The 25,487-nt window shown below is 41.5% G+C and overlaps 1 protein-coding gene and 1 long non-coding RNA gene across 2 annotated transcripts in view; one reads left to right on the top strand and one right to left on the bottom strand.

Moving 5' to 3' along the window:
* DAPL1 (death associated protein like 1) overlaps window positions 1-4,697 on the bottom strand; it is a 9,921-nt gene extending 5,224 nt beyond the window's left edge. The window contains exons 1-2 of the mRNA XM_006126838.4: window positions 4,528-4,697; window positions 792-879 (exon numbers count right to left, since the gene is read on the bottom strand). Coding sequence (XP_006126900.1) covers window positions 792-879; window positions 4,528-4,567 — 128 coding nt within the window. The 5' untranslated portion in view covers window positions 4,568-4,697. The remainder of the gene's footprint in view (window positions 1-791; window positions 880-4,527) is intronic.
* On the top strand, window positions 3,997-25,487 carry LOC142830173 (uncharacterized). The gene is made up of 2 exons (XR_012905171.1): window positions 3,997-4,393; window positions 23,797-25,487. It is a non-coding gene; the product is annotated as an uncharacterized LOC142830173 (long non-coding RNA).

Below are 25,487 nucleotides of genomic sequence, written 5' to 3'. Positions count from 1 at the left end.
CCTTTGTCCCCCAATGGACTCATTGCATTTCAGGGAAAGAAAGAAAAGATCAGAATTTCTAACATTAAAAACACCGAAAAGAGAAACAGATTTAAAGAGTTATATATTCTAAAGCCAAAAGGGACCATTAGATCACGTTGTCTGACATTTGCTTTGTCACAAGACACTGAATCCATCCTAGTTATGATTGTATTGAGTCTAATAACTTTTCTGACTAAAGCTTACTTTGTGTTTTTGGATAAAATATAATTTCCAGAAAAGCATTTACCGGTAGTTAATCTCAAGAAATCAAGAGACAAGAATCCTCATTTTTCTTAATAGTTCATACCAGTGACCACCCTCCCAGTTTAAAAACAATAGTGCCTTATTTCTAATTTGAATTTGACTCGCTTCAACTTCTAGAAATTGGTTCGTGTTATGCCTTTCTTCTCTAGATTAAAAAGCTATTTAGTATCTGAATTTTTCTCCCTGTGGATTCACTTATGCCTCATAATCAACTTAATCTCTTCTTTTTGTTAAACTAAACAGACTGAGAGTTCTTTAGATCTCTCATTTTAAGCCATTTTTTCTCAAGTCCTCTAATCATTTAAAAACAAAGGTTTTTAAAAAGGAGAACATAAAGAAGCATAAATGGGTATCCAATTTCTTTTCTTATTAGATTACATTCAAATTTTTCTTTCATTGTACATTGAACTGTTCAAAACTGCAGACCTTTATTATTGTCAAAAACCTAATCCAATTTGCTGTTAATTTTACCCTTAAACTTCAAGGTAGAACTTCAGATGAAATACCTTGTCTTCTCTTTTCCAGGGTTCTTGGGATTTTTCTCAACAGCTCCATTTTCTTGCTTTTTCGAAACTCTCTTGCCTCCAACTTTGACTGTTAAAACAATAATTTACACTGTGTGAATAAGTTAAGCAGCTACAGAACTGTTCATAACAAGGTTGATTTTTTTTTGTAAAACTAACAACACATACTCAGAAAAACTGGTAACAAGAAAAAGATTAATTCTCAACAGAGTGTGAACTCTGTTATGCTTCTTCTGTAGTGCAGATGGAACTTGAAATCCAAAATGAGCCCTCAGAGAACCACCCAAGATTATCTTTAAACTTTTAGACTACACCCTGATCAAAGTAAAATCAAGCTATTGCAATCTAAAATAAAATAAAAATTATAGCCTTTGGAATAGAAACTCAGCTGGTTATAAAATTTGGCTGCCCTCATGCATTCATTCCTTCCCAGTGATCTTAGATGTAATTGTTTATAATTTTTTTTTTTAAAGAAGTGGAGTCCTTCCACATCAATTTTCAAAACAGAAGACTAACAGCAGGAACATTGTTTACTCAAGATACATTTTTATTCTGGGGTATACCTAATACAAGTTATAATGCAGACATGCATCAACTGCACATTTATCATGCACTAGTGTTCTTTCAAGCTTAATTATAATTTATTAAAATGCCTGCCAATCACAAAACCAATTAGTATGAATTAAGCTACAGATGACCTAACAATAACAATTTAGGTGTTGAGTAATGTCAGACAAATTCAACTTTTTAAAGGAGCATGTAAAGATATTTCAGATAACTTGTCAAACCAAATACCTTCTTCCTGTGCACAAAAATATTGGTAAATTTTGTAACTGTCAACATAAATAAGAGCATGCTTGTGTTGGATCCCACCACTGAGCAAAAAGGTTTCAATCTTCCCTGGAGACTGTGGTGTGTTCTAAACCAGCTTAGAACCGGTCAGGACAGGTGCAGTTATCTACTGCATAAGTGGAATTTGTTGCCATCTCCACTTTGTGATTGTGGCAGTCCACAAACTATGCACCACAATGCTGTGGAATGCCCAACATGAAAATTTATTGGCTCACTGGAGGATATCCACAATCTAACCACCGATGCTGTTCACTGGCTGGAGAGTTTGGACGTCCAACTTTGACAAAGAAATACAGCACTGAACACGACATTCAGAAGAAGAAGAAGAAGAGCAAGCTGAATATAGATTTTTTTGTACATTAATTCTAGTTGTTTCATCTTATAGCCCGATTCCTATTCTTCATTCCTTTTGAATGGCCAAAACAAGAGAGTTTGCTCCAGATCTATATTTTTTGGGATGGTACAAGCAGGAAAGGAAAGTGATTACAGGCAGTCCCCGACTTACGCAGATCCGACTTATGTCGGATCCGCACTTACGAACGGGGCTTTCTCGCCCCGGAGGTCGAGGTGGCCGATTGCTACCTGCGAGCTCCGGGGCGAGAAAGCCCCGTTTGTAAGCTGCTCTGGTGCCCCTGGTCTGCTGGAGACGGTCTCCAGCAGACCAGGGGCACCCGGAGCAGCTTTTCTCGCCCCGGAGGTCGAGGTGGCGGGACCACTGCGCTCTGGGCGGTCCCGCTGCCTGCGAGCTCCGGGGCGAGAAAGCCCCGTTCATAAGCGTAACTCGGGGACTGCCTGTACTTTGAGCATGTTGCAGAATGCCATTAAGTAATATTATGTTCATCAAGACCAGCTCTATTTATGAGATTATTGCAGAAATGAATGGCACAAAATGCATTTTCCACTGAATTTGCATATTTAAGGGTTATGTACAATTCCCCCCAGGTCTCCCAGACTAGTGTCAAGAGTCATCCTTATGCTCATCACTGGCCCAACCAATCTTATCGGATTAAGTATTACAACAATAAATGTATACAACATAAAGAGGAAAAAATATAGGTTGATATTTTACAGTGTGGAGGGAAAATTGATAGTAACAATAGTTTCAGTTTTTATTGGAAATATGTTTAGTAACAATCTGAATCATGTTATAAATGGAGGAGATTTTCAAAGACCGAAAAGGACAATTACATACCCTATTTCCACCAAAATTCTTCTGAGCACCTAACTCCCCTTTGTAGCTCTGAAAATCTCCCCTATAAAATCAATCAATAATTATCACCAAGCTATTAATAAAAAGAATCTAAAGTTTAAGGGCCTGATTTTGTAGGTATAGAGTTCCCTCAAGTCCCATTACAATTATTTGGCATTGAGAGTACACATACTTCTATAATGAGTAATCCTGGGCACCTTAGAGTAGTGTTTCTCAGAGTGGGCCTGGAGCCCACTTTGAGAAATACTGCCCAAGGACTTGTCTACACTAGTATTATTTTGAAATTATTTTGAAATAACATGGCGAGTGTCCATACTGCCAAGCCTGTTCTTTTGAAATAAAGGGCTTGTTATTTCAAAATAATAAGTCCTGTTTGTGAAGGAGAATAGTGATATTTCAGGAGTTATTATTTCAAAATAACTTATTTTGAAATAACTCTCTAGTGTAGGCCAGCCCTTAAAGGCTAAGAAAAATATATAGTATCATGAGCTTTGGTGGGAAAAACCCACTACATCAGATGACATGAAGTGGATTTTACCCACCATAGCTCATAATACTATATATTTTTGCTAGTTTCTAAGATGCCACAGGACTACTTGTTATTTTTAAAATTACAGACTAACGTGGCTAATTCTCTGAGAATTGTCAAATTTGTAAAGTCTAACATGTGACATCCTTTCTGTTCCACCACTCACTCCTTTCATCAGTTTGCACTGTTTTTCACTTTTTTATATTTTATTTTACTTTTATTTTATTTTTAAAAGCTTAATTATTATCTAAATAAAGGAAAATGAAAACCAGCACACCAAGACTCAGAAGGGACTAAAGCTCTTGTTAACACACTAGTCAGGGATTCAGGATTGAATCTATTCCCAGCTCTACTTGAGAGTGGGTATGCCATCTTGAGACCATTCTTTTAAAAAGAGCTACTAGTTTTAGCTGATCAGGCCACAGCCTGATTTTCAAAACAGGCTCAGTAAAATTCCCATAATTTCCACAAATACCCGCTGAACTCGCTGGTAAAAACCACACAATACTCCTTTCTGTCCTCCCACGAGCAAGTTCATTCGGATTTGCATTTTGATAGTCTCAAATCGAAAGAACTATAGAAGCCCGGGTGTTACCAGCACAATAACAGCCCAACAAACTCGCGTGAACACAGAGTGCGAAGGCAGCCCGAGCGTGGCGCTAAGTATCCGTCTTCCCAGAAGCGAGTGGGGATCTCGACAGTGTCAGCGATAACTGGCACCTTGTCAGGTGCTCACGCTGGCTGGGTAACACCCGTGCAGCAGCAGCAGCCCCCAAAGGAACCGGACGCGCAGAACTGAGCGTGGGGCCAGAAACTGCAGATTGGCGCCTATGGGCGGGGAGAATTGCAGGCCCAGGCAGAGTCTGAACCAAGCCCGGGGAAGGGGGCGGGTAGACGGGGTGCTGGAGCCCCAGCCCGGCTGCATGCCGACCCCGCACGACGGGGGGGTCGCCCCTACAGCAGGCAAGGGGAGCACCTGACACAAGGAGGCAGGTAGGAGGGTGACACAGCGGCCCCGCCCCCCCACTGGAGCACATTACACAAGCAGGCGTCTGTGTGTTCCCGTCCCCTCGAACCCAGCCGAAACCGCGGGGAGCAGCCCCCAAGGAAACCAGGCAGCTTCCTACCTGCCCGGGGGCGCGGCTGTGCGGGCGCTTCCTTCGCCATGGCAGGGTGGGCGGGCAGCGAGTCACGGCCCTGCAAGAGACGAGTCCAGCGGCGAGCAGGCGCACGGCGTCCCACTTATGGAGAGGCGAGGCAGGGCAGGGCGTTCCGCCAGGGCCCCGGCGCGGCTGCCAAAGCCGAGGGAAAGCGGGGGCGGCCCTAGCGGAAAGGAGCCGGGCAGGGGATGAGGCGAGACAGTGGGGGTGCAGTGTGGTCTGGTGGGGGCGTTCTCAGCAGCTGTGTGGTTTGCGGGTGGGTACAGTGGGGTAGGAGAAGAAGGTGTCTGTGGTGTGTGCATAACGGGCTGGGCAGGAGACCCAGGGCTGTGAGGCAGAGATGGTGAGATCTGGGTACAGCGGGGTCACGAGAGGAAGGTATTTGTGTGGTGTAGCAGCAGGAGACAGGACTGTGTGGTATAGGGATTAGGGACTGGGGGGATGAGAGGAAGGGGTCTGTGTGGCTTAGGTATGAGGGTTGGGGTAGAGGATACGAGGGGAAAGATTTGTGAGGGACGGGGGTGTTATACCGGGAGCGTGGTTAGGGAGTAGGACAGGAGGGCCTATGTGTGTGACATATCTTTAGCATTGGTATGAGATTGGTGTGGAAGGAAGGGGACTCTTGAAGGTGGGGGAGGTCCCCAGATGACATTGGTTTTGTTGCAAGGGTCGAGGTGGGAGATGGTGTGTTACTGTAGGTATTTTGCAAAGCTTATGACAAAATCATAGATGTTTCCCCATATCACTGGTATTTTCTTTTTAAAGTCAGCTTTTAATATTCCCCTGGTTTAGGTGTTGAACCACAACTGTTTTCTTTTCCCTACTTTTCATTTGCAGGCAGCAGCCATAGCCCTCAAATCATGTCTAATTATTTTACTTTGTTGTTCTAGCCCCTTTGGCGCCTTTAGTGTTGCCTACCTGAAAATGATGCCATGGTGTTGTGAACAGTGCAGGAGAATATTTTACATCCAAACAAAACATTGTGTTGAATAAAGCACTGTAAAAAAATCTACAAAATATTTCATTTAATAATTAATTTGATATTTTAATAGCACAATTTAAATATTTTAAAATTACAGAAACACTCTCAGATGCAATAGTTAATCACTCCCTGGCTTTTCCCTTATATAAGAAAGAATCAAAGTTTGCCTACCCTGGAGCCTTAAGGTCTCAGATTGATTTCACCTGCAGGTTTACATTGTTTTGAGTGTGCATGCTAAGCATCAACAACTTTGCAAAGTAATCTTTTGTTTCTATATTATGGCTTCTCAAGTTGGGGATTTTGGCCTCCACGAAATTTCCAAATGTGTAGGATGATTTGTGACCCTGACCTCCCTGTTCCCTAAGGACAGAGGTTACTATGGGAAAAGTTGAGGCCCACTGCTGTACTATTGTAATGCTGTCCTGAAGCTCTGCTATTGTCCAGAGTACAGGTACTTTTGGGATTGCTTGTTTTGCTAGGATAATAAGCTAAAATTGTAATAAGTTTTTATTCATCAGTAGATCTCAAAGTACTCCTCATCCTCTTGATGCTGCTATCCTCACAACACCAACACCTCTGTAAGGCAGGGAAGTATTATCCCCGGTTTTATAGATAAGAAACAGACAAAGAAAGGCTAAATGCCTAGCTTAAGGTGTCACAGGAATGCTGTGGTAGAGTAGGAAATTGAACTCTAGTCTTCCAAGTCCTAGCTTAGTGCCCTAATTTGAAAACATCTGTATCGATGTAAGGGTAGGTTAAACTATAGTCAATTTACCTGAGAAAGTAGAACTTGATTATTATTTTTATTTTTATGACCATTGCACCTAGAGGTCTTAGTCATGGACTAGGATCTCAGTCTGCTAGGCACTGTACAAATACAAAACAAAAAGATGGTTGCTGTCTCAAGTATCTAGTTATCAAGTGAGACAACAAATGGGTACAGATAAATCAAGTAGTACAAGGACACAGTGAGGGGATAATGGTAAATGTGACAGGCATTTCTTCACACTAGCAACCAAACCACTGTCAAGTTTTCTGGGCAAAGGAGAGTTTTGAGGAAGAATGGTAAGGTCAGGAATGATAATTTTTGCTTGTCAGGACGGAGTCTGTTTTCTCATCACCACTCCTACTCCTTCAGCTGCCAAGCAAGCAAACACAGGAAGAGCTGGCTCATTACAGGAGAAAAAAATGGCCAGCCAATCAATCAGAGAAGGGAGGGTGGAGGTGGAGTGGAGTAGGCAGCTAGCAGCATAGCATCCTCTGGTGCTTGGTGCCCTGGAACTGTCCCTAGTGAAGACAGAAGATAAGTAGATGTTTCAGTTTTTACTGATTTTTAGCTCAAATAAAACAAATCCATGGTTTATAATAGCTACCAATTTTTACTAATTTTTATCTGAATTTTAGACCACTCAAGTACATGAAAATACTGATTGTTAAGAAAATCCTGTATATTAGTTATGTTTTATGTTAATAAATTAGACTAAGTGTAAGTATGAGTTTGACTCTTAATTAAGGTAAGGCAGTGAAAGATATATACACAAGTATCCAGCTATATAGGTATCCATTTTATTAATGTACAATTTATGAAATAAACTGCTTTTACTTTTAATACTCTTACTTTTCTCTGTCTTCCCATTCTATAATATTAACCCTGATATTTACCCAGAAAAATGTGGAGTTAATTTTTTACATTGATTTGTCACCCACTTTTAATGTTTGTAATAAATACAGTACAGGTGAATTCCCAGGAAATCTGAAACAAAATAAGTGAACTGAAAACACAGTGCCTTAATAATGAGGCAGCATCTCCAAAGGATGTGGCACTACAAAAGCTGACATCATGAGTTTGGAGACCAGTATCTACAGCTCAGTAATGAATGAAAGATAAGTGGCTTGCAGATTGACTGCAAAGGGTCTTGATGCAAGAGAGAAAGGGGAGCCAATGAATGAATGTAAAAAGAAGAGTTATATGGTCAAAGCAGCAGTGTGAGGCATTAGGCTCTTTGGTGGTTCTCTAGCCTGTGTCGGAAACTCTTGTCAGGCCTGACGTACTCACTATCACTGTCATGAATATATACCCAAAGGGGTTGGCCTGGTATGTATAATTGGAAAACTAATAACTCTCTGATCATTAATATTCTTGTGTGATAGAAATATATAGGGTGTATACAAGAGTTATATGATAGAATGACATTCTTAAAATGTTTGGAAAGCAGTGAATAAGCAGTCTGCCTGAGACAAAAGAATGTGTAATTGCTTTTCTGACCAGCCTGACCGACATTTAGATAGTTTTCATCAAGAAGCAGTAAAAGAAAATAACATTTTTTTCTTTTCAGTCCCCTCTGAAGGCTGATGGCCATGTCTTTGTGTTAGCTTTGTAGACATCGTCTGACTTGAGACTCTTAAAACATTCTTCGTGGCATTTGCCAAAGTGACCTTCTGAATGAAAGATGTCAACATTTTCATTAAATATTTGCAGATAATTTATGGAAAACTGTAAAAAAAATAAAAGAAGATATAAGGAGTTTGTAATATACACAGATTCACTTTAAAATATTTTTGATTCGTGTTTGTTCCTGCTACTTATTCCCACTTGAAGTCACTATTCTCACATAATCACTTCCATAGTGTATCAACAGTCCTGTCATAAACAGAAAAAAGCACAGGAGTAGTGAGGGTAGCAATACCAAGCAAACATAGTAACAATACTATGTTTATTGTTGATGTTACAACATTTAAAAATATTGTCCTCTGATTGTGAATAGTTTTTCCAAACCTCCTTGAGGGAGTGGTTCTGAAAATTCTTAGTTGGAGCAAGACATTTCAAGAATCCAGTATTATTACAATTAAATTAAAAGTCACAAGATTAAACTGCAGACACAGTAGTAGCAGCCTGCCAGTTATTCACCATGTATGAAAAGGCATAAATAGAATTATATGAAATTGGGCTATTATATCTTTGAATTGATATATAGTTACTGACAGATTTGTCATGGGGTCGCTAAATCCTTTTAATAGTGAAGTTCAGCAAATGTATAACGGATGAAGTTTTTTTGTAAAATAAAGAATTTAATATAGTATTTATAAACCTTGTATTCATCTACTTATATTATTCTAGTCTACAAATCTCTATTTGCTTTTAAAAACTTACATACTGATATAAATTAGTGAAGGTTTTAGCCATAAGTTGCAAAACTCATGAGCTAACTCAGCAAGAAACACTTGCATTTCAAGGTACAAAACCTTCTTAAGTATTTACACTTAGATTATATGCTTCAAGAAAAAATTAGTAGACCTGTGTATGAAAGCAACAATACAAAAGGGAATGGTGATACACACATGGAAATTGTTCTTCCAATGTAAGACAGCATCTATTAGAAACTCAGATATTTTCAAAATATTGTAACTGACAGCTGTAGCACACCAGAGGGTTGCTTCATCTACTTTTGAATCCATCAGGGCAGACACTACCCACTTCTTCAGATGAGATGATCTTGAGTGGAAAACCTTCAGAGTAAGAAAGGAGAGGGAGAAAAAAATACCTATCAATTGTAGTCCTGGTACTAATGAGGCTAATTGAGTGGGCTGGAAATGTCCCATACTTAGCTTTTGACGTCAATAGGGTGCTGAATGTAAGGAAAGCTGATTTTATAATTTAACCAGTTTCATGTCTTTGTTCAGGCCAAGAGAGATGGTGTCAGATATGAAGGTCAATTCTGCACTCTTTTTCTGTAGTTTGCTTGTGAAATTCCTTTAGAAGAATGGCAACTTTTAAGTCCATTACTTTCAGATATTGTGCCAAATTCAACCTAGGTGTAGGGGGATTCAGTTCCTTCACCTGAAAAGGATAAACTAGGCTCTGAAAACCCCTTGTGTTTTGATGTGTGTGGGGGGAGAGGGCAAAAGAGAACAAAATATTTATTTTTTATGAATGATAAATAGCACTCTAAAATGTATAGTTCCTATTTGGGAAACAGATCACATTATATAACACTGGGCGTGTTATATACTCGAAAGAGAGTGTCTAGATTGCAACCACTTCCTTCAAAAAAGCGAGCTACTTTTTCAAAAGAGAGCACCCAGGCAGTCTGGATGCTCTCTTTCCAAAAAGCCATTTACATTCAAGAATGCCTTTTTTTCAAAAGAGAACTTTTGAAAAAAGGTGTTCTTCCTCGTAAAATGAGGTTTACTGTGGTCGAAAAAACTGCCATGTTCTTTCAATTTAATTTCAAAAGAATGCAGTGACAGTCTAAATGCAGGGGAAATTTTTTCGAAAAAAGGCCACATTTAAAAAAAAAAAAAAAAAAACCTGTAGCCTAGACACACCCTGGCAGACTAGGTGCCAGCTCAGCATGCTGAATCCCCAGATCAATTCACTGGTGTACAAGTATAGATCAAAGTAATTGTTAAATGTGTAGAAGTGTATTTGGTGTTTATATTCCCTGAAAACTAATGGAATTTTACATGCATTTTTTACTTATGTTCTTACTTCTCTCTAACCTGTTCCAATGGAGTAGCAAACATTTACACTAAATCCTACTACGTTACTCAGTTAGCCACTGTCTCTCAGGGGCAAACTGTAATTTGAATTGGCCATTCTCATCCTCAGCAAAGAGGGGGGGTTGCCCGTTTCTCCCTTGGCTGCCCTTATGCAGCCGTAGTAGCCCTCAGGCCCCTTTGTCAGGGTCTGAGCCCAGGTGTCAGTCAGGTTGGAGTGCTGCTGGATCCCTGATCTCTCCCAACACTGCTCAGTCCGTGGTACCAGCCCCTTTTGGGCAACTAGTCTGTCTCCCTCAAGCCCAGAGAAAAGATTAAATTCAATCTGCCTAGCAGCCCTTCTTAGAGGGTAGGGGTAGGCCAGATCAAGCCTTTTGATCCATCCCATGCCTGCCCCTACAGCAGGGATCAGCACTGATCAAAGCAGCTGCCTGCTTTGTGTTGCATTCTGCCCTGTGGGGAGAAGGGAAGGAGATGCTTTTGCATGCTGCCTCTGCCCCTCAGCTAAATCTCTCAGTTCCTATTGGCTGGAAACTGGCCCATGGGAGCTGTGAGATTTTGCTGGGTGCAAGGGCAGTGCAGCATAATTTCTCAGCTCCCATTGGCCAGTTTCTGACCAATAGGAGCTACAAGATTTTGCTGGGGGCAGGGGCAGCATGTGAAGCCTCTTCCTCCCTCTCTCTCCCCTTCTGACAGTACAGAGAACCACATGTACAGCCAGCCAGCAGTCTGGGGCTGCTAGCAGGTAAGCCTGTCTGAGTGCTGGTTGTCAGGAGCTGCTTAGGTAAACACCTCTCTGCTAGAACCTGCCTCTGGCACTGCAGCCTCTCCCTTCCCCCACTCTCTCCCAGACCCTGCACTTCTCCTAAACCCTCCCTAAGGCCCAGAATCCTTCCCCTGCATCCATACCCCTCCTGGACCCTGCACACCAATCCGCAGCTCCAGGTCACAACCAAACCCTCTGGACCCTCCTTCCCTCTGCTCCAGGTCAGAACTCCCCAACCTTCTACCCCCTCCTATACTCCTTCCCTAGGCCAGAATCCTCTTCTGCACCCCTACCAGATCCTGCATCCCAGTCTCCCGCTCCACATCACAACTCCCTCCTTCACCCAGACTTCCTCTCAGACCCTCCTCTGCACCCCAGTCCTCTACCCCAAGCTCCTTTCTACACCCCGCCTGCTATCCCAGACTCCACAGCATCTCCCCCTTGATCACTTACCAAAATTTTGGTGTGCCTCCCCCATCAAAAAATATTGTCCACCCCTATTATAGGTTCTAGTCTGGCCCTGAATGGCTGACTTTCTCTGATTAGCTCCTGCCATGGCCCTCTCCAATGTCTGCATTAACCCCTTGTTTTCCAGTGCAGGGCAACTGTCTCATCACAACTGAGTTATGCAAATATTTTAGTCTCAGCAACAACAGCACCATCTACTGTTACTTCATGCAAACCTGAAAAGCACTCGGCTATTACTGATGGATGAGTATCGTATAATTGGAGTATAAATAGAAGAGAATAGATTACTTGGGAGATTGCTAAAGAATCATTTACACTCTGTTGACTTAAAGGAAACTGTGTTGATTGTTAAATCCACTGTGGCAGGTAGCTCAAACTTGAATATGCCTTATCAGCCCACTAAGGTGAGAGGCTTTTTCCACTTAAAATGTGTATAGTTAGGGACTTTATCTGGAAGTGCATACAAAAAGTATCTGTTTTTCTTGCAATAAGTGGGCCAATTATTTTTAAGTATTACAAGGTTCACCCAACATTGCTTGGGTCCTTAATTCATTTTTGCTTTTTCTTCATTTAAATCATTGCTCGGGGGTGGGTTGGGCATGAGGGGTTCAGGATACTGGCTGCCACAGAGAGAGAGGACTACCCCAGCCCTCTTTCACTGCAGCAGTTTGGGGTCAAATGAGAAACACCGTCCCATGGCCATGGCAGCTCCAGTGGGCACAGCTGAGGAAGGGGTGCATGTGCCCTGGCTGGGGCAGGTCCAGGTTCATCTGCCCCCTGCGCTCCCCAGCCAAAATGAGGAATGCAGTGAACTGTGCACTTTCCCCCCACTCCCTGACAAAGCAATGTTCCCATACAGATCTGGGGAGTGAAACTTCATCCCACTCCTCTCTAAAGGGCCCCTGGGGGGGTGGGAGGCTCAGGGTTGGGGCAGTCCCAGATGGGGGGGGGGGGTTCCTCCTGCCAGTCTCTTTCACCTGCCTAGTGATTGTCTCTTTTCTGTATGGTTTTATGAGATGCAATCCCATTCCAAGCACATCCCATTTTCCTGGCACAACCAAACCCTTACCTTGCTGTAAGATATAAGAGGAAGTTGTATTAAAGATGTTAAGAGGCGGGTACTTGGGTAATCATGTATCTAATACAATTTGTATTGACTACAAGATGAGTTGATAAGGGAAGGTGCTCAGAAGAAGCTACCCCTGCTGCGGCTCTGCAGTTTAAATGTAGGAAGAGCTGGGTGGGCAGGCAGCCTGGCTCTTACTATATTTAAACTGCAGTGCCGCAGTGGGGGTAGCTCCTGGACTGTGCGTGAGCTGAGACTGAGCTGGCTTGCTCAATCCCAGCTCGCTCCGAGACCATTGGCCCCTGTCCATAGACAGGGGCTGCTGCCAGAGCCCATCCCTCCCTCCTCCTCCCTCCCCCCCCGCTGCCTCTTATAGAGGCAGCAGCGGGGGTGGGTAAGCATCACCGTGGAGACAATGCTGGGGGGAACCGGCTTCTGCTTCTCCCCCGGCCTTGCTGCCTCTAATATAGTAGTAGCAAGGGGAGGGGAATGTGAGTAGTCGACTCAACTACTCGATAAGCTAGCTCATCGGGTAGTCAACTAATTGACTACTCTTTTACATCCCTGAGCTGTATGCCAAATTTGGTGGTCCTAGCTCTCACTGTTTGGGAGGAGTTCTTGAACAGACAGATATATAGACAGACAGACACATAAACTCAAATATATAATAGATGTTATATACAGATTAAATATGTCACATTATCTTAGAATAACTGTATTTGCTCAGCTAACATAGACTGTCCCACCTAGACATTATTTATTTAGAGCAACAAGAATAATTAAAGGTCTAGAGATCATGACCTATGAAGGAAGGCTGAAAGAATTGGGTTTGTTTAGTTTAGAAAAGAGAAGATTGAGGGGGGACATGATAGCAGTTTTCAGTATCTAAAAGGGTGTCATAAAGAGAAGGGAGAAAACTTGTTCATCTTGGCCTCTGAGGATAGAACAAGCAGCAATGGGCTTAAACTTCAGCAAAGGAGGTTTAGGTTGGACATTAGGAAAAAGTTCCTAACTGTCAGGATATTTAAACACTGGAATAAATTGCCCATGAAGGTTGTAAAATCTCCATCTCTGGAGATATTTAAGAGTAGGTTAGATAACTCTTTGAAACTCAGGTAAGTGCTGAATGTGCGGGACTGGGAGATGGGTTGGAAATGGGGGGGACTACGGCCTATAATGGCAAGGAGAAAGGAGGGTCAGGGCACAACAGGGAGGCAAGATCAAATCAGTATCTTAGATGCCTATATACAAATGCGAGAAGTATGGGTAATAAGCAGGAAGAACTGGAATTGCTAACCAATAAATACAACTATGATATCATTGGTATTACAGAAACCTGGTGGGATGGGACGCATGATTGGAATATTGGTATGGAAGGGTACGGCTTGCTCAGGAAGGACAGACAGGGAAAAAAGGGAGGAGGGGTTGCCTTGTATATTAAAAATGTACACACTTGGACTGAAGTGGAGATTTACGTAGGAGATAGCTGTGTAGAGAGACTCTGGGTTAAGCTAAAAGGGGTAAAAAACGAGGGTGATATCATGCTAGGAGTCTACTACAGGCCACCTAGCCAGGTGGAAGAGGTGGATGAGGCCTTTTTTAAACAATTAACAAAACTATCCAAAGCCCAAGATTTGGTGGTGATGGGGGACTTCAACTATCCAGACATATGTTGGGAAACTAACACAGCGAGGCACAGGCTATCCAATAAGTTTCTGGACTGCATTGGAGACAACTTTCTGTTTCAGAAGGTTGAAAAAGCTACCAGAGGAGAAGCTGTTCTGGATTTGGTTTTAACAAATAGGGAGGAACTAGTTGAGAACTTGAAAGTGGAAGACAGTATAGGGGACAGTGATCACGAAATAATAGAGTTCATGATCTTAAGGAAAGGTAGAAGGGAGACCAGCACAATTGAGGTTATGGATTTCAGGAAGGCAGATTTTGATAAGCTCAGAGAACTTGTAGGTAAGGTCCCATGGGAAGCAAGACTGAAGGGAAAAACAACTGAGGAGAGTTGGAAGTATTTCAAAGGGACGTTGTTAAGGGCCCAAAAGCAAACAATTCCGCTGTGTAGGAAAGATAGAAAATATGGCAAAAGACCAGCTTGGCTTAACAAGGAGATCTTGCATGATCTCAAAATAAAAAAGGAGTCATATAAAAATGGAAACTAGGACAACTAACAAAGGATGAATATAGGCAAGCAACACGGGAATGCAGGGGCAAGATTAGAAAGGCAAAGGCACAAAATGAGATCAAACTAGCTACAGGCATAAAGGGAAACAAGAAGACCTTTTATAAATACATTAAAAGCAAGAGGAAGACCAAGGACAGGGTAGGCCCACTGCTTAGTGAGGAGGGAGAAGCAGTAACAGGAAACTTGGAAATGGCGGAGATGCTCAATGACTTCTTTGTTTCGGTCTTCACCGAGAAGTCTGGAGGTGTGCCTAACGTAGTGAATACAAGCAGAGAGAGGGTAAGTTTAGAAGATAGGATACACAAAGAACAAGTTAAAAATCACTTAGGAAAGTTAGATGTCAGCAAGTCACCAGGTCCTGATGAAATGCATCCCAGGATACTCAAGGAGCTGATAGAGGAGGTATCTGAGCCTTTAGCTATGATCTTTGAAAAATCATGGCAGACAGGGGAGATTCCAGAAGACTGGAAAAGGGCAAATATTGTGCCCATCTATAAAAAGGGGAATAAGAACAACCCAGGAAACTACAGACCGGTCAGTTTAACGTCTGTCCCAGGGAAGATAATGGAGCAGGTAATTAAGGAAATCATATGCAAACACTTGGAAGGTAATAAAGTGATAGGGAATAGCCAGCATGGGTTTGTGAAGAACAAGTCATGCCAAACTAATCTGATAGCTTTCTTTGATAAGATAACGAGCCTTGTGGATAAGGGAGAAGCGGTGGATGTCATATACCTAGACTTTAGTAAGGCATTTGATACGGTCTCGCATGATATTCTTATTGATAAACTAGGCAAATATAACTTAGATAGGGCCACGATAAGGTGGGTGCATAATTGGCTGGATAACCGTAGTCAGAGAGTTGTTGTTAATGGTTCTAAATCCTGCTGGAAAGGGATAACAAGTGGAGTTCCTCAAGGGTCTGTTTTGGGACCCGTACTGTTCAATATCTTCATCAATGATGTAGATATTGGGATAGAGAGTACGCTTATTAAGTTTGCAGATGATACCAAACTGGGTGGGGTTGCGACTTCTTTGGAGGATAGGGACATAATTCAAAATGACCTTACCAAGTTAGAGAAATGGTCAGAGGTAAACAGGATGAAGTTTAATAAAGAGAAATGCAAAGTGCTCCACTTAGGAAGGAACAATCAGTTCCATACATACAAGATGGGAAGCGACTGTCTAGGAAGGAGCATGGCGGAAAGGGATCTACGGGTCATAGTGGACCACAAGTTGAATATGAGCCAACAGTGTGATGCTGTTGCAAAAAAAGCAAATATGATTCTAGGTTGTATCAACAGGTGTGTTGTAAGCAAAACTCGTGAAGTCATTCTGCCGCTCTACTCTGCACTAGTTAGGCCTCAGCTGGAGTACTGTGTCCAGTTCTGGGCACCACATTTCAAGAAAGATGTGGAGAAATTGGAAAGGGTACAGAGAAGAGCGACAAGAATGATTAAAGGTTTAGAGAACATGACCTATGAAGCCAGACTTCATGAACTGGGCTTGTTTAGTTTGAAAAAAAGAAGATTAATGGGGGACATGATAGCGGTTTTCAAATATCTAAAAGGGTGTCACAAGGAGGAAGGAGAAAATTTGTTCCTCTTGGTTTCTGAGGACAGGACAAGGAGTAATGGGCTTAAAGTGCAGCAGGGGAGGTTTAGATTGGACATTAGGAAAAAATTCCTAACGGTCAGGGTGGTCAAATATTGGAATAAATTGCCAAGGGAGGTGGTGGAATCTCCCTCTCTGGAGATATTTAAGAACAGGTTAGATAGACATCTGTCAGGGATGGTGTAGACGGAGCTTGATCCTGTCTTGAGGGCGGGGGGCTGGACTCGATGACCTCTCGAGGTCCCTTCCAGTCCTATTATTCTATGATTCTATGATTCTATGAACTGTCTATCAGGGATGGTCTAGACAGTATTTGGTCCTGCCATGAGGGCAGGGGACTGGACTTGATGACCTCTTGAGGTCCCTTCCAGTCCCAGTATTCTATTATTCTATTACTACAGTTCTGCTCTGAAGATTTTATTTCTATTTTAGTTTCAGGCTGTTTAGATCTAGTTATTTTGCTAATTTAACCAGACGTCTATATGGTAGCTTCCCTATTAATTTTTTAGGCTTTAAATTTTCTTACAAACTGACCATTAGCTTAATATTTCCAGCATGTAATGTAGCTTACTAATGATTGGATATTTTATTTGTAAATAAGAACATGTAAGTATTGTTGGTATGATTTGAAAATATGATGCCCCCTCAGACCTGAACTGAGACATTCTATTCTAAAGTCAAAGAAATCCTGCTGGTTTTCCCACACTTGCAGGAAACAATATGCTAAATAACATTTCATCACAATCCCCCTAATACTAGCTTTACTATTCTCATTATATGAATCATATGGTCATCTCCTTCCATTCTGCTTTTATCAGCTTAGTACATAGTAATGAACAACCAAGAAAGATCTTTCATCACTTTGAATATCAGACATAGGTTTTTCAGCAGAGTGTTGAGGATAACCTAAAGCACAGAGAAAGTCTGCTGCTCTGCTCATATTAAAAATTCCACTTATTCTTGTTTTCCATCCTGATTTATGTGACTAATGTGTGACAGTTTGAAAAATCCAGTTGTTTTTATTATTATCCAAATGCAGCTGATGTGACATGGACACAGGAATCTCCACTCTTTTTTTTGGATCCGTTCAAATATGGTGACTCCTGGTTATCACAATAGAAGATGGTAAAAGAGGTTAATTGGGTAATGTGCAAAATATTTTGAATGAATTAAGGATGTTAAGGACTAGTCGACTATCCAATAAGCAAAAGATTATCAGGTAGTCGAGTCAACTAGTTGATTCCTCCCCTCACCTTGCTGCTCCCAGTCTCTGCATGGCATCTCAAAGCAGCAGCGCCACACAGAGCCTGAGTCAATGGGGAACTCTTGTGCATTTCAAAGCTGGCATGCTGCATGTAGCCTGGAGTCAGCGGGACTTCCCGCTGGCCCCAGGCTGCACATGGAGTTGCCCCAGTGGAGGCTCTTGTACATTTCAAAGGAGGAATGCAGAAGTGCCTATCAACTAGTTGAGAACTCGATGGAAATTCCATCAACTACTCAACTAGTAAATTAATCACTATTTAACATCCATAGAATGAATTGTTCCAAAGTATAATTTATTTTATAGTGAAAACAAGAAAGGCTATGAAATGTCCATCACTGATGAGAGTATTTAAAAAAATAAGTTGTTGTTTTGTGTCTCTCTGCTTACTGGATTCAACAACACACAAGGCTGAACTGGTCACTGCTGAGACTCATACTCCTGTAGTGACCTGACCTGGTGAGAGGCACTGTGAATTCAGGGTGCATTTATTTCTCCTGTGTATGCTAGCTGCTGTTCACTGACTCAGTGTTACATCCAACACAGCTTTAGGCCCAAGTCATCCTTGCAGACATACAGGAACCCTTATAGAGCACCCAACTTTACTTAACTGACCTGCCAGCCATAGCAGTACTAAGAGCACTCACCATCTTTAGTTGTTCTGTAAATCCCCTTAGTCATCCAATCCCTCCTCCCCCATAGCATTTCTATTTAACTCTTCTATGCCTTCACCTCCTCAAAAAGGATTAGCAGCTCTTTTTCTACAAGTGCTTTTGTCAAGTCAGTCTTCCAAGATTATACTAATCTTCATGTCCTCCTTCTATGTTGCAAATGATCTTTTATTGTGGTCTTTGTCCCAGGACTACTAGCTTTTGTACGCTCTGGCCAACATACCCCATATCTCATTATCTGACATGACCCAGTCATCTCAGTCAATACTCTCTTACTCAGTCAATACTTTTCATGATGGGGACTACCTGCCACTTAGTTCACACCATTTCACTGCAGCTTCTCAGCATCCACTTAAGCTTTCTGGATTTGGAAGAGTAACCTCATTGTTCTTCTTTCACTAGCATTTTAACTTGCATATCATTGCTGGTCTAATCTTGATCTTTTATGCTTATATTCTTTGCTCTATAGTTTATTATAGTTATCTGTGAAAATTCCTGTGAAGTCGCTCAATTTACATCACGTGGTCTTCATAAGACTCATAATTTCCACATCATTCCCATAATGACTTAGCACTGAACTGAAATACTTATATTGTTGCACAGACTTTATACCATCCAGTTTTACTGGCTTCTCATTATTCTTCTCAATCAAGCACTCCATGTATTTTGTCTTTTGTTGGTGATTTATAAGCAATTTTCTGCAGCTCTCCTTAGTTTTAGGGGTCTTTTCAGTTCATATGTATCTTCAGGGAACAACATGATATAATTTGTGAAAAGAGTGTGCCCTGTATCTCCTGCATCAAACTGTCCAGTACAATCACAAATAGGAATTGGTTTAAGGCTGATCTATGATGTAAGTGTCTATTGTCACATTTCTTTTTTCAAAGCAGTGTTCTCCATGACAATCATCATAGCCCTCACTGTGTTCTCCCACGTATTCATTGAAATTGGCTTTGATAACCAAATGCTCATCTTGTGGTACTTAATTTATGACTTGGCAAATGCTATTTTGAATTTCTCTTTCTCCTCAAATGTGCACCTACCTATGGTGTGTATCTGCCTATAGCATTACAGATTTTTTCTCTACTTAGAGGAAAATTTTCTTTAGCTGCTCACTTTTCCTTTGCATGTTCATTGCCTTATCCTGTAATATTTCTGCTACCATTATTCCTAGTCCATTTTTCCTTTCTGCTAAGCCAGGAAATATTATTTTGTAACTCTCTGTGTTTATAATGGATTTGGACCCTTTCTATTTTGTGTCTAATATGCAGGAAGTGTGCAATCTCCTTCACTTCTGTATCTTGACTACTTTTCTTGAGTTCCTACACTGAGAGAAATCAAAGGTAGTTTTTGGGCTCACTTCTTTAGCTGCATATATGAATGTACAGCTGTCTTAGCAGCAAGCATATAACAAGTTCTGTTTAAAAAGTTGCAAATTGTAATTTTTCGGAGGCTGATACATCAGCCAAATTTGGGTGTATTTTGACAGAAGCACAACAAAAAGCACCTCCCTCCCTCATCCTGATACATTTTAAGTTACTACTTCAAAACATATTAGAGCAGGAACTTTCAAAAAAATGGTTAGAAATGTTAAACACTGGCAAAACTACCTATTTTCCCTACCCTTTCTTTTAAAATAGTTGAAATATTTTCATTGAATTATTAGCAAAATAACTAAACCTAGTCAGACACCTGGTATAGGAAATTTAGCCTGAACAATTAAAGTTTGGCAACATTTATATGTAACTGAAAACAGGTGCTTATAATGAAAAGTCATAGGTAACCTTAACCATGAGCATCAACTACTAGCACTGTCTATAATACAATCCATTTCTTTGTAACTTTGTTCTTGAAAAACTTTTTGAGATATGGAGTCTAAAATAAAGTACAAAATAAAGTTATATTGTATCTATCTGCACTCATCTAGGTATGAATGACTCTTGTTTCAATGTTTCAAGTAATAAGCTTGAAGGCAAAACAACACAGTTAAATAAAAACACTGTAACACAATAGGTTACCTTCCAATAAAACACTGCCTTTTCTTATTTTGCTTATGCTACAAAACAACTCTTTTGTGTTTTCAGGACGCATCTAATATTAAAATCCTTACTGTTATGCACCCCAGAGTCCAGGCTCTTTGTGTTTTTAAAAAAATCCTCCTTTTGATTGCAAACGTGAGATGTCAAACAACAGTCTATAAAAGACTGATGTCAACACATTCAAGGTTGGGATCTATCTTCCAGTCAATAGTGTTCATTTAGTTTTTATTATGGCTTTTATCCTTCAATTTCCATTCATTCTCTTCTTTGTATGACCTAGTCTTCTTTTCTGAGCCAAGTGATCATATTTCCTTGATACTCTTACATGCATTTTAAACAACCATTTCTGTTTATTCTTAAACAAATTCTCTGGCATGCAGTGATACAATGATTACCTCATATTACCTCCCATGTTTAATTCATTCATATTAATAAATAAAATATGTTTATGTTCTAATTCACCCCCATCATTCTCCTCAACATGAACTGTAGTGTCTAATGATTTAATTACATTGTTAATTTTAACTTCGGGAGGCCAGCTGCATTAGCCATTTTATACCACCTATTATATCTCTTTGTCCTAGAACTCATCACATTTCATTAAAATTAAATAAACATCCTTGATCTCTAATTTGAAAGTTATTTTAACATGACTTTTATTAACTAGAAAACTAAAGTATATAATCTTGAAAAGTGGCTTAATATAGAGATTATTCCATCTCAAAGTGTGGTGCTTATTATCTAGAAGTGATTAGAACTTCTAACAATAGGTTTTTGGAGTGCAATCAAAAGTTTGTACATGTAACTGAGCATCTGAAGCTGTAATTCCTTTAGCCTTGTCACACTTCAGTTGGAAGTGGGAACTAATACTCTGCAGTAAGAAAAGAATTTATCCATGTGAGTGTAGCACTAGGAGTTCCAGAGTTCTAATTCTCACAGTTTTCTGGTCTTGAGCAAGTCACTTAATCTATCTGTACGAGTTGCCCCATCTCTAAAATCAGAATAAGAAATTTTACTGAATTCAAAGGATGATTATGAGAATGAATTAATGTTTACAACCTCTTTAAAAATTGAAAGTGAAAATTATTTCTATCAAATTAAATCAGGAAATCCTCTTTTTGTCTCCTGTCCAGATTAATAAACAGGAGAGAGGATAAGCATGTTTTATATTTCTCAGAACAAGTTCCCACTGATCTGGTAGACACATTCTTTTTTGTTTGTTGACTGGGGAGTCCTTGACAAAATAAAATATTCTAAGAAGAAGGGTGTTTGGGGTTTAAAGAAGTGTACATTTGAAAAAGTTCTTCTACTAGCATAGCATTTTTAAAATGTTGATCCCTTTACTCCATAGTTCCCTGGAAGTCTCAAGTCACCTTATGCATAGGCTAGCATGCCTGTAAAAGGCTGCATCATGGACACTTGCAAATTGCACCATGATTGGTTTTGATTTCCTCTCTAAAGAACTGCCACAGTGGAGGTGACTCAGTTGAGTGAATTCCACTGTGGCAGTTCCCTTTACAGGATTACTAGCCTTAAGCAAGGGCTGCTTATAGCCCAGGGCTATGGAATATAACTAACTCAGGCATCTGGGTTCTAATACCTGCACTGAGACACAACAAACTCCCTTTTTCTTGGGACTCTGTCACTAGGGATGTGGGGCTACAGTGAGAGAAGGTCCAGTGCTCTCATAGCAAGGCTTAGCTTGGGATGAGAGGTATTGGAGAAACAGGGAATAAGTGCAGAGGACAGAGAACAAACAGCAGTGATAAAACTAGATCACAGGATGTACAGGTACTACACTGTGGGAAGGGAAGTGTTAAGGAACAGATATGTTTTTACTGAGATGACTCATGATTACCTGCCATGGGCAGTAGGGATGTAAAATCCTGTTGTAATTGGCTAACATATTGTTTAACTGGTTAACTGATTAAAGGGGAGGTGAGCAGGGGAGCTAGTGTAGCCTGGCTGGAGCAGCTCCCTTGCCCGCTGTTGAGTCTGCCTCAGAAAATTCTTTCACAACATTGATGACACCACCCACAATTGCCATGTCCCTAGAGACAGTCATCAGGGGAGAAAAGAATCTTTTGGACACCCCACATTGGACACCCTATTTGAACATGACATGAAGAAGTCACTCACCTTGTGCAGTAACGATGGTTCTTCGAGGTGTATCCCTCCGTGGGCGCTCCACTGTGGGTGTCGGGCTCGTCCCGGCACCGCAGTTTGGAGATGTTTCAGCTGTTGTTCGCTGGACCTCTTTGAGGTCATCGGAAGGTGAATTGTCTCCGGTAAGTATGGCATCATCTGGGGAGGAGGAAGCGACGTCCATGGGGGAGAATTGGTATGGTGCCCCTACCTCCATGACCTGTGGTGGCTCAACGATGGGTTGCTCTGCAGAAATAGGATCGCCGGACAGAATCGGCGGTCTGGCTGTTGCTGGAGTGGATGACCTACTTCTGCCACGAATGAACCGTGATGGAATTGGCAACGGTGAAGAGTGAATTGATCGTGAGTAACTGTGCCGATGGTCATGATACTGGGAATAGTATGAATGTCAGTGGTCATCCCTGTAGCTGCGTGAATAGGAGAGGGACCTTAGGGACCTGGATCTACAATAAGAACAGCAGGGAGATGGTGATTGGTATTGTCTGTGATAACGGTGTCATGATGAGGAGACGCTGTATCTCGATCGCTGGTGGTAGCAAGGTGGAGTCAGTGACTCTGGGGAAAAAGCTGTCGGCTCTGGGCTTATTGGTGGGTGACCACTCATGGAAGATGGGGGTGGTTGCATCAAAGGTGTCGGTGGAGTTGCACTTGGCATTGAGATCTTTTGGGAGTATGATGGTGTAGAAGAGCATCTGAGCGGTGCCATGGGTTCCGGTGCTGCATGCAACGGTACCGCTGGTCGAGGCATTGGTGCCGATGTGGTTTGTGCCAGTGCTGCCGGTGCCTGGATTGAAGTGTCAGCGGGCTCCGTTGTCTCCCTCGATGCCAGCATCGGTGCCGAGGAGCTGGGCACCAGGCGTGTCATTGTTGTTTCTCTCAGTGCCAGAGGGGCTGTAGAGAGGCTAGATGCCAGAGGTGTCGGGAGCTCCCAGGCTGACTTTGGTGCCGACTTAGGTCTCGGTGCCGTATGCACTGTTGAGCTTGGTGCCTACATACTTTGTACCGGCTTTATCTTTGTGTGGTTTTCGAGCCGCCGTTTTGTGAGACATGCCCGGTTTGTCTTTGGAGCTCGTGGTCATGGCTGGCAGGGAGTGAGATGGGGAACAGCTCCTGCTGGATGTCATCGCCACGGGGAAAGGCCGATGAGACGTGGACCACAGAGATGCCGGTTGTTCTGCCGCTTCTGTCTGCGGCCAGAGTGCCTTATCAAATAACAACATTTAAGGTGCATCTCACGGTCGCTCCAAGCTCTCGCGTAGGACAGTGCTGACATTTTTGGGGAATATGGGTTTCCCCAAGGCATTTTATGCATGAAGAGAGCCCGTCTGAGGTGGGCATCGAATCCCTGCAGGTCAGGCACTTTTTGAAGCCCGGTGAGCTGGGCATGGCTGAAGAATGAGGAAAAATATTTTTAAACTATTAACTAACTAATTAAAGGCTAATCAACTATAAAGACTAAACTAACTAAGAACTGTTTAACTATATACAACTCTCCTCTCTCTGTCCTGACAGGATCGTCGTGAGAGGGAGCAGTTTCTCTGTCTACACCCAAAGACGGTCAGAAGGAACTGGCGGGGCCGGACCGTGAGAGCAGAAATGGCGTGAAAAGCCACAAGATGGCCACCACACATGCGCGGTCCGGCGAACAACAGCTGAAACATCTCTGAACTGCTGCGCTGGGACGAGCCTGACACCTACAGCGGGGCACCCATGGGGTCACTACCCAAAGAAGAATGTTTGTTACAGGAAAAACATTGACTGAGAAATCCTTCACAAACATTACATCCACCACAATTTTTCTACTGACATGAGGACAGATATACAGTCTCTGAAATTCAATTACGAGATAATGATCAAGCCAGCAGATATAGGGGGCAACCTATTAATTCTCAACTATGAGGATATGTTAACTAGGCCAACCAAAAGCTCTCTGACACTACCTATTATGAAGTAGTTGAAGGGTACCCCACATTTAATCAGGAATTTAAAGACCTTATCAGATATTTTCCCAAGCTATTCCAAAAGAAACTCTACAACCTCATCTCCCAAAAACCCACTCCAGTGACCTTCTAAGATATGTTGACCCATCAGGTCGGCCACATCACTCTTAGTAAAGGAATGTGAGGACTCATAGAAACCATCCTCACACCACTTACCACAAAAGTCCAACTTCCTCCAGAATGCCACAACATTAGCAATCTCCCACAGAAGATCATTCTTGCCACAATTTATGTTGCCTCAAATATCTACAAGACTACGGACAATTCTCAGATATCCACCCCAAACATATTGCCAAATTCATCCATTTCATCGTCACCCATAACAATTTTACATTCAATAACAAATATTTTGTCCAAACATGGAAATAGCCATGAGTACGAAGATGGCTTCCCAATATATAGTAATCTCTTCATAGGTTAACCAGAAGGAAGAATTTCTGGACAAATGCACTATGAAAGCAATGATAAATCTGAGATAACCTGTCCAGAGATAAAGATATCCATCAGTGTATCTAAATTTCCTCATAGACTCTAACACAATTTCAACAATCACCACCCCTTTATCAAGCTCCCTGTAAAACACTCCCACACCAGCATCAACTTATTGGACAACATAATCAGCTTCAACAATGGAACCCTTCATACAACTGTATATAACCCATGAATTGCACACTTATTTCACAGATCCAGTAACCTCGTGCTGTCCAACATACCATCCACTAGCCACATGTGGCTATTTGGCTGGTTGAGTGTGGTTAGTTGGCTTGAACAATAAAAACTCAAAAAGTTGTTGCATTCAAAAAAAATTTTAAATAAAAAAAACAAAAATTTTCAGAGAATAAAAAAAATTCAGAAGATCTGAGTTCTAAAACCACTTTCCATTAATTTGACACATCTGCTAGAATATTCATGGAATAGTTTAAATATGCTGCTTAGGCCAGAAATCCTCATACATCATCGTAAAACACGGCTGGTATTTCTGGGTACTAGTTTTCCACTGATATTTATCATCAAAGCCTTTCTGAAAATACTTCTGAGTTCTCTGTGTGTGAAATTATTTGTTCTTGTGCAAAGCAGCTCAGTTTTCAATAGCTGGCCAGTCTTTTCCAAATGCAGGTTCATCATGGAAAACAATTAGGTCCAAATGTTGGCTGTTCAGTGGCCAGAAATTTTGTTCAATAAATATGGTGGTGTATATAAAAA

Source organism: Pelodiscus sinensis, chromosome 7, assembly GCF_049634645.1.
Source record: "Pelodiscus sinensis isolate JC-2024 chromosome 7, ASM4963464v1, whole genome shotgun sequence".
Taxonomy (NCBI): Eukaryota; Metazoa; Chordata; order Testudines; family Trionychidae; genus Pelodiscus; species Pelodiscus sinensis.
Note: the sequence above shows the minus strand (reverse complement) of the source record. Positions and strands in the feature narration are given on the sequence as shown.